Source organism: Cetorhinus maximus, chromosome 3, assembly GCF_964194155.1.
Source record: "Cetorhinus maximus chromosome 3, sCetMax3.hap1.1, whole genome shotgun sequence".
Classification (NCBI taxonomy): Eukaryota; Metazoa; Chordata; class Chondrichthyes; order Lamniformes; family Cetorhinidae; genus Cetorhinus; species Cetorhinus maximus.
Window position 1 is genome coordinate 67,050,767 of NC_135881.1, and position 10,222 is coordinate 67,060,988.

A 10,222-nucleotide genomic window follows, 5' to 3' on the forward strand; every position below is an offset into this window, starting at 1 on the left:
TCTTTTACTCCAGGATAGGTTGCTCCTGAAACAGAACAGTGCCCTGAAAAATACACAGGAGGAAACATTAAAATAGAATGTAAAAGTTCATCCACTGGCAAGAAAAATCTCTCTTTTACAAGAAATGCCATCAAAGGTTAGAGCTTGGTGAAAGCGAGTGTGAACAGTAAAAAAAAATGTAAAAATGATATGCATTTTGAATGTCTGCAGTTAAAGATCCAACTGAAATAAAAAGAATAATACATCTTCTGCACTGAAGGGAACCAGTAACTGTTTCAGGAATGACAGTGTTGTTACCTACAGTCCTTTGTCGCCATTCACACATCATACATAATTACAATTCAAAAGCGGAAAAAGGTGGGACTTATAATTGTAATAACTTATAATACTTATAGCTAATAACTTATAACTGTCATGATTTTGGTCTAAAAACCAAATCTGTTTAATATTTACCGCTCTTTTTTAATGAAGCTACTAATTGTTGCATTATCCTGATGACCCTATTGGACAGACACACTATTTAGTGTAACACTAGGGCCCACGGTTCAATTCACCTTTGCTTAGTTAACCTGAGCCAAGGCAGCAGCTAGGCACTGCCTTTAATAGTTCCAATGGAGGGAGGGGAAAATTAGGCAGGGTCCTTGGCCTTGGTTTTTACTCCATAATTCCTAATGAAATGTGTGTCTGTCAGGTGAGAACAGGATCAGACTCAGCTATATACCCTCTGTGGCAGAGTAGCCTCACTTTGCAGGCGCACACATGAAGCATGATCGCTTTGGTGTGTTGCTGAATAGCTGCTGACACCTGTGGTATATATTCTAGCCTGTCAGCTAGAGCTGGGAAAAACAGGAGAGTAAGAAAGGAAACTGAAACAAAAAAACTAAAACTTGTTGGGACTTGTTAAATATATCCAGATGCCAATGTAGTACCTGCCTATTTTGCTGTTGCAGCTGTGACTCTGGATACATTGGACAGCGCTGTGAGAACAGAGACTTCAGTATTCTATATGTTGTTCCAAGTGGGCAAAAACTTCACTATGTCTTAATTGCAGCAATAATTGGAGCTGTGCAGATTGCCATAATAGTTGCTGTGGTGATGTGTATAACAAGGTAAGTAGATTACATTAATAATTCAGTAAATGAAATGTACAGGAGCTATTTTTCGAGCTAAACATAAATGGTTTTAAAAAATATTCTTTGTTTTTCCATTTAACCCTACTCCTCCATTGTTTGTATTCCTGTACACAAGGGGAGGTGGAGAGAGAGGTATTCTACCCTTCTGCCCAAACAGATGTGAAGGCAAGGGAGCAAGCAAGCTGCTTGACTGAAAGGGGGCTCGGGAGACCCGAGCTATCTTGCACATGGCGCTCCTTCGCTTATTTGCACTTTAAAAATGCAATCAGTGTCCTACAACTGCAAAGGACCCCAATTTGCATATTTAAACAGCCACCCACCTCAAACAAGTGGAGTTGCTCTTCACCCATTTATTGGTCCACCAGAACATTGCATCACGCAGGCCGTGGGTATCCAAGAGGCAGCTGAGCTGGCCATGCCCCCCATCTTGATTTACAACTGCTAACTGCTCATTTTCAGGTAAAGTATGGGAAGTTGAAAATCACCTCTAATATTTCTTTTGTCATTTGTATCATATCTTTATTACCTTTTTTATTTACCTTTATTCTTCTGCCTAGGCTATTGCTGTAACATTGCTGTAGCATTCTCGCGAGACCCCTAAGTTTCCAATATGCATTGGCGAACCCCCCTCAATTATTGTGATTAATATTGTTTTCACTGTGTGTTCCACAGATATGTAGATATTTCTGTCTCTGCTGCACTAGGCCAGCTTCCAATCTAGGCTGTGCATGAAAGCAGCCGATTCAATTCACCCACTGGTTATTTTTCTCCCTCTTTGGCCCGGGTTTTCACTCCCAATTCGGGTAACGAGATTCGGGAAATCTTCCAGTTCGCCACGCCCACCTCGGGAGAAACTCCCCTGAATGGCGGGATCTTCACTCTGGGGAACGGGTGTGAATGGAGTCGGGCCCACTACCCTGGATGTAGATCAAAAGTGGCCACAGGAGTTGCCATGTGCCAAGGCAGGGTGTTTAAAAGGCCCATCTCGGTTCTTTGGGACTTTGTGCCAACTGCTTTGCTAAATATTAGGCCCTTTAGCCCTTGCCCATTACACCCTCTCACCTCCCAATGCCGCATCCATGCCAACTCAATCCCCAACCCACCACCATGCCCCTTCTTACCCTCCATGCCAACTTAATGCCAACACATGCCAACCCACCCATCACCTTTTCCCTTACACCCTCCATGCCAATTCACACAGTATCCACCATGGCTAGACCTTGGAAACCATGTTGAGATAAAATAAAGTTCTAAATATCTTTTACAGCCCTTACTATAGTTAAAAAAAAGCTTAGTTAGCTATAGTTAAAAATTGATGAAAGCCCATTCAAAACATTTAAATCCTTCAAGTACTTAATAATGTATAAAAAGAAACAGCTGTATTCATAACCCCACATCGAAGACATCAGTCCTTTAATAACTTCTTTGAGCTGACAATCAAACAGCGAACTTACAGCCCCCTACTAAGATAATGATAGGTTGCGGAAGGAAGCCAATAGTGACATATTGATAGCCCTTGAGGGTAATGTTAACAAACAGCTATTGTAATTGTTAGACCATGTTTTGTTCAACTCTTACTGACACAGACAGCCTATTTGTTTAAAAAAGGGCTGGGAATTTAAACAACTTGGCAGTTTGAGTTTTGTTTTACCTCTCACTGACACAGTGGCTTTTCTTTATATTTAAAGGGCTGGGAATTTAAATAACTTGACAGCCCGACTGCTGTACAGACATTATCCGCCCTTCAAGAGTTTTTGCAACCACTCTGGAATTTTGTAATTCCCATACTGTGGGTTAAGGTCCTTGCTGCTCCAAAAATGAGGTCTGTTTGAACTCAACACTGAGTTAAAATAGCTCTGCTGAGTTCGGGTTTCCCACCTGTGTAAATGACGCCACACCTTCCTTCTCCTCCCAGCAAAAATGCAATCTGTAGGAAATGGGAGCAGGACTTCCAAATCCAGGCTCCACCTTCCATTTTTAAATGTCCACAGCATCTCCATGATTCCATGAAAATCCTGGCCTTTGTGGAGAAACAATTGCTCTTTATTGGATTGTATAGCTGAAATTGTGAACTCAAGACATGCAGAATTGCATTTGTTATCTTATGTCCTTGATACAATACCTCTCAATGCACCCATTTAACTAAGGGTCTTAAAACAAATTTAGACCTCCAAGGATCGAGAGGGAAAGTCACTCAAAGCTTCTTTGTTTTACATCATATTTAATTGGAGAACCTACCTGAGCATGATGAGTGAGGTCAGCAGGATAGTGTGTTGGCCTTGCACATATAAGATCTGGATTTGAACATAGCCTTTACTGGGTTTTTCAAAAATCCCCTCTATTTTCTGGCTGTAAAGGCCCTACATGAAATGAGTTTGAATATTATCAGTCTCGATCCTCACAGCTACGGACCACTAAACTAGCCCTAATTTGGTAGTATATTGACTTTCTCAGAGGGACTACCGTTATGAATGGTGTGAGAATTGGAAATGTCACATTGGTACAGATATGTTTCCCATTGTTGGCAGAGAATGGAATGAGACCCTTATTCCATAACTTACTGTGCTGCACCTGAATGTGGAATCTTTGATGGTCACATGGGCAAACGCAAAAATCTTTCAATACAAGCAAACATTAGGGATCTTAATTGATGAAGCTCTGATTATTTTCATCATTTGGTTCACAGGAAATGTCCAAAAAATAACCGAGGTCGTCGACAGAAACAGAACCTAGGACATTTTAACGCAGACTGCACCACTTCATCAAGGATGGTTTAGTCTAATTCTCTTTTATACTTTTTTTCTTCATTTATCATCTCACCAATTGCTGAATGACAAATGATTTTTTTTCCTGAGAAGAAGAGATTTTTGTTTCAGAGGCCTTGGTTTTCTGGACCTTTCCCAGCATATGAATTACTGTGTCCGGTGGTATGACCAGGATGCTCCCATTTGTGGTAAATAAGTGAGACAGCCTAATTGTAACTGACAGTTTCACCATCCGCCAATAGGCGGGTTTCTTGATTTCTAGAAAAAATTCAAACAGAGAAAAAACAAGTTAAGATGACGCAGCTGGTATCAAAATAATATACTAATGTAAGGAACATTTTTGTACTTTATGAGCAGAATTTGCTCTTTATTTATGCCACTAACATATGTTGTGTAATAACCTTGCCACAATGTTCATAATAAATTACAAATGATACTCGAAAGGCAGAGAAATACTTGAAGAGGTTTAAACAAGGGATCAACAGAACATGCTAAAGACAAGACAACAAAAGAAAAGGGAAAATGTTTACAACTAACTTTCCTTACAAGAAATGAAGGCTTTTTAAAAAAATTATTAGGAAATTATGCCTTTTCAAACACTATTTGCATGATTTGTGGAACTGTGTACTGTGATTAGTTTAAAATTCAAAGCTGTTTGGATTGAGTATGTGGTGGACATCTGAGCACTGCCATTTTAATAACTCTGACTCTACAGCTATATTTGACTTCCCTTGGTGTAAATTTAGTAACACATTAATGTATCTGGTGGTGCTTGTGGTGTGTGCCACGCAAAAAATGGATTTGTCTTTGTAGAACAAGACTTTAGGTTGATCATTTGGTGTATTTACTGAGATTCAAATGATTTTAAAAGTTGAATTGATACGCTGTTATTAGTCACCATCACGCTGTGATAAAATACACTGTAATTACTAAAACATGTGTTGTACTTGAGATTACTTTGAAAATGGCACTAAAATCACAACAGTGTCACCTACTGGGCCTGTGTGTTATGGATTGTGGTTTAACAAAGTTTCATGGTTATGTCACTGTAGTGACCAGGGTGTGAGCTGTCTTTATAACAGATACTGCATTATCCAAGAACTCAATATAATTTTGACCTCAGCAAGATTAAATTGTGCCGTCTCATCTCATAATTCAGCACTCAGCTAATCTGCCAAAACTCTGTAAGGACTATTTTACAGGATCTTTTTGTTTTAACTTCTTGGCAGGTACCAATTTTCAAATATTTAATACAAATGCTGAAATTCAGTTCAATGAGGGTCAATGAGATTGTGCTAGTTTATTCTTAAACATGTAAAGTAACTTAATCCCTGGCCTATAGTATTGCAATAAATATCTTTTCTCTTTTTTAAAAGAAAGCAAGCACTGGTTCATCGAGAGAAAATAAATGTTATTAAACGCCACTGTAACACCCTTCTCTCTTTAAAACTCAGATCATGACACTTATGGTTTCTTCAGGTATATATCAATAACATACAACTGAAGTTCCAACATTAGAGATATTTCACCAGAATTTAGCAGTGAGAAACTAATAATTTTCAAATATTTACAACTCATGCTGAAATTCAGTTCAATAAGATTGTGCTAGTTAATCACTATCCTATAGGGTCAATAGTCTGTGGAATTCTCTTCCCCAGAAAGCAGTGGATGCTGGGTCATTGAATTTATTCAAGGCTGAGTTAAACAGATTTTTGATAGACAAGGGATTCAAGGGTTATGGGGGTGGACAGGAAAGTGGAGTTGAGACCACAATCAGTTCAACCATGGCCTTATCGAATAGTGGAGCAGGCTTGAAGGGCTGAATGGCCTACTCCTGCTCCTTATTCCTACGTTTTAAAAAAATTGGCAGACAAACTATGCCTTGCATGTTAAATGGCTGTCTTTTCATGCTGCATAACACTGAAACTGACAAGTACTTTAAAAGCACCCTAAATTACTGTCAGTCATAACTCAGGGGGAACACTCTCAGCTCCAGTCAGCAAGTTGTGGGATCAAGTTCCACTCCACAGATCTGAGCATATAATTTGGACTGCCACTTAAGTGTAGCACTCACTGAAGGAGTTTTTTTGGATGAGTCCTTGCATTGATGGCCCTGTCACTCCCCTCAGGTGGTTGAATAAGATGCTATGGTACTATCTGAAGGAATGCAGGGGAATTCTCCTCAGTGTCAAGGCCTGGCCAGTGGGACCTTGCTGTGCATATATTGTTTTGCTGCAGTTCCTACATGACAACAATGATCAGACTTCAGCACTGTGGGTGTACCTACACCACATGGACTGCAGTGGTTCAATAAGGCAACTCACCACCACTTTCTCAAGGGTAATTAGGGATGGGCAATAAACGCTGGCCCTACCAGCGACACCCACATCCCGTGAAAGAATTTTAAAATACTTCAGTGGCTGTAAAATGCTTTGGGATGTCCTGAGGACATGAAAGATGCTATAAAAATGCAAGTTTTCTTTTGTTTCATTTCTTTCTGTTTATTCTTTTCTAAAGTTTTAATTTACAATTAAAAGCATGGCTGTATTTTTTTTTATTGTGAAGTGTGATATGATCAGAGATACACCTTCATTTGTTGCTTCTCTGTGTAATTTTCAGAACGTCGTCCTTCTATTGCTTTGACTTATTCATTGAAGACAGTACTATAACAAGCAGATACATAGAATATAGGGCAGAATCTTTCAGTCGGTGTGCAGAGGTGGGCCCGACACACCGACACGTAAAATGACACGCGATGACGTTGAGCGTGGGTCCCGACCTCACCACGCGCCATCACGATATTTCATTCAGCGGGCGCGTGCCGGAGTTGGCTGTGCACCCGCCAAAATGTAAACGGCCTATTAAGGCCATTAACAAAGTAATTATTGCAATTGTTAATGCTGCCCCGACCACCCTTAAGGTCTGCGGGCAGGCGAAAAGCCCAAGCGGCCTTCGCTTTTTTTAGGAAACCTCATCCATGAGCGGGATGAGGTTTCCTAAAGCTTTTATTAAATAAATGAAAAAATTTTCACAAATATAAAAATATGTCCCATCTCATGTGACACAGTCGTATGAGGGGACATGTTTAAATAAATTTTTAAACCTTTCATTTACTTTTTTAAACATCAATTCAATCTCCCTGAGGCTGGCCCCGACTCTCCCTCCTCCCCCCCACCCGCACAGGTAGCGCTGAGCGTTACAGGTCGCATCTTACACTGGGCGGGCCTTAATTGGCCCGTCCGCATAAAATGGCGGCGCGGAGCCGATCGCGGGTGGCAATCGGCTCCCCGCCCACTCCCACCGAGCCCACTCGCCATATGAAAAATTCTGCCCATAGAAAAATTAAGACACTTATTTTTTTCCTTTAAATACAGGGTTTCTTGAATTTAAGCTCTACCTGTCTAGACAAAAATAGTATATTTCTACAATAGATTCATATCACAAATAATAGCCAGGACTTTATCATACCCCCCACCCCAGAGACATGGTGGGAGGCACAGGGGCCAGTAAAATTGCAGGGAGCTGGGTCAGATCGGCTCCCTGACGTGATCCCACTCAGGTGGGCAACCTATTTATCTGATTAAAGGCCCAATTAGGGGCGATTTTAATTTGCCATCAACATCTTGCTGATGATGGGGTAACCCGCCACTGTGTGGGAAGGCCATCAGCTAAATGAGGATGGCCCCTTTGCCACACTCTGGGCTGCAAGGCTCCATGGGCCAAAGAAGGGGCAGGGGCAGGGAAGGCAGCACCTGCATCCCCAACGACCTCCCTAGAGGGGTTTGCCCTCTGACCCTTGGCCCCGTGGATTTTTTTTTAACTTCTTGGAGGCTCCAGGTCTCCTACATCCCTCAGCAGCCATCATCTCTCCCAGTGGTGCTGCTGAGGCTTCAGAGATGCCAGCCTTGTGATTGGGCTGTCAACATGGGGAGCCCAGCCACAGCCCTTAATTGGATGGCGGTCCCACAGGCTGTCTGTGCTAAAATTGTCGAGTGGTTCCACGGGGCCGAGTGGGCAAGTGCAGGCCTGGGACCAGCTTTTTATCCTGACATCGGGAGCTTGACGCCCCTCATAAAATTCAGCCCCATGCCTCAAAGATACTTTGTCTTAGGGAAGTATTGTCAATCATCTCTGAACAATTTTTATTAAACATTATACTGTCCAGTAAATGTTTAGTGACCAGTTAGCCAGACTTAATTCTTGTGTGACATAAAACAATAACTTGCATTCATATAATACCCTTGACATAGGTAGTGTCCCAAGGCTGCATGTGAAGCAGGGAGGGAAAGCGATTTGAAACTGCAGCATAAAGTATAGAATTTAATTTTCTTCTCCGCAGTTTACAGTAGCTGACCTTCTAGTTTTTATATATTTTAATTAACCCTCTCCTCAGGGAATATCCCTTTTTAAAGTTGTCAGCTAGTTTGACAGCGTCAATCCCCATGGGTAAGCATATTGATTACAACAGGTCAAGACTTGCAGGAATGATAAAATGTAAAGGAGCCTCCTCCGCGATTCCACCTGAAATCCTTCTCAGCTGAGCCCTTCAGTCCAGGTCCAGCTGATCTTCGAGGCACTCTGCCCCTTTAACAGTCTGAGTTGGTGCTGCTGTAGCAGGAATTTTTTGTTGCAGCAGCACCGGAGTTTCCTCACTTGCACTATTCGGTTCATCTTGATGGCATGAATCTTGCCGTGACCATATATACACAATATCTCTGACCCAGGAAAATGGGACAGATATAGCGGCACAGGCTGGAAGTCCATTTCAAAGAGAAGTCCTTGTACAGAAATCGGTATCTCAAGAAGAGAGGCAGTTTTTTGCTCTGAATTTCCTTGTGTCAGTACCATTAGACACATGGAAAGTTTCCTAATGGTGTGGGTACCCTCCTGATACTTGCAATTGTCCCTGACCCTGGGGGTGGGACAGTGTCAGGCTGAAACTAATGGTCTGAGTAATTATTCCTCCTTATCCCAGATTTGCACACAAAAGAGCTCCCAAGGAAATTCCCTGGCACTTCAGATTATTTAAACAGTTACTCACTTAGTGTCATTCCCAGTAAAATAATTTTGTTCATAAAGACATCATGAGCAGCAATGAGCGAGCCTCATTAGGGTTTAATTTTCACAATATTCTGAGACATTGGGCCACGATTTAATGTAGACCGCCAGAGAGGGCATGATGGTGGGAGGGGGGGGGATGGTTGGGGGTTGGGAGAATCAGGTGGGAATACTTGCTTCAGATTCCAGGTGTCAGGAAAACTGTTCCCAATAGTATGAGAGGCAGAAAAGGCCCAAATCAGGAATCCCACTTGTTGGCAGTGGTGTGTCAATTAGGCTCATTAATGATTTGACAGCAATAATCCCTGACCGACCAGGATTTAATGCTGGCTCGCAGACTTAACGGAACTCGCACAGGTCTCCAGCACCTACTGAAAGATGCACAGCAAATCCTGTCAGGTTTGCCAATGGCCCACCAGCAGGGACCCCTTGGTCATGGGCACCCTGTGCCCTATTGATGGTCCCAGCATCAAGGGAACCTGCCGGAAGCCACTCACCTACCGTTACTGCTGATCGCCCTATCCCTAACAGCCAGCAACTCATATCCCACTACACTCACCTCTGTCTGGCCATCCAAGGCCGATCCCTCTTGTAGGCCCGAGTGTAATACTCACAGTATCTACTGCTCCCAGTGGCATGGCCAGAACTGGAAAGCTGCTGGCCTCTGATTGGCCAGCAGGTTGCAGGGGGAGGAACTCCTCCCAACTGGGGATTTGATTAAACAGAAGGCACAATGCTGTCCAGTATCAGATTGCACTGAACTAGCATTGGGCCTCCTGTGGAAAGTGTCACCAGCCCTGTGCGGGACCCCTGTCACCTTAACTAAATTCTGCCCATGATTTTTCAGAATAACGTTTGATGTTTCAATACACAACTAAGTCCCAGGCCTCTCCCAACACACCTTTCCTAGGATAAAACAAGAATGCTGTTTTAGATTTAAACGTAATCTTGAAAAAAATACATCATGAGTTCAAAAGCTTTGAAGTTATTCCTTCGGAATACAATTGTGCAGTTGCTTAACAACTTACATCGTATGTGGCTGTCTTCTATATTCACAGTAATGTATCAGGCCCAATATGCTTTTGCATGCAACTGTACTGTCATTTTTACATTAGTGTGAAGTGCTTCTGTGTGAGCATAATCCAGAAGCAACAGTGTAACTCGGGAGATTACTGAGTGCACTGAGGCAGTCAGATTTCAGACACCCTCCAAGGGAGCATCTCACACTGGTTTGAGTTCATGTGGAGTGTGGTATAAATTCAGCCT

The 10,222-nt window shown here is 42.2% G+C and overlaps 1 protein-coding gene and 1 long non-coding RNA gene across 2 annotated transcripts in view; one reads left to right on the forward strand and one right to left on the reverse strand.

Annotated features, from left to right (window-relative positions):
• Positions 1-4,829, forward strand: part of LOC144678705 (tomoregulin-1-like) — a 346,693-nt gene extending 341,864 nt beyond the window's left edge. The window contains exons 9-10 of the mRNA XM_078538515.1: positions 951-1,109; positions 3,820-4,829. Coding sequence (XP_078394641.1) covers positions 951-1,109; positions 3,820-3,910 — 250 coding nt within the window. The 3' untranslated portion in view covers positions 3,911-4,829. The remainder of the gene's footprint in view (positions 1-950; positions 1,110-3,819) is intronic.
• On the reverse strand, positions 3,777-9,582 carry LOC144678707 (uncharacterized). Its single transcript, XR_013576163.1, has 2 exons — positions 9,516-9,582; positions 3,777-4,156 (listed from the first exon to the last, which is right to left on the reverse strand). It is a non-coding gene; the product is annotated as an uncharacterized LOC144678707 (long non-coding RNA).
• Between the last annotated feature and the right edge of the window lie 640 nt (positions 9,583-10,222).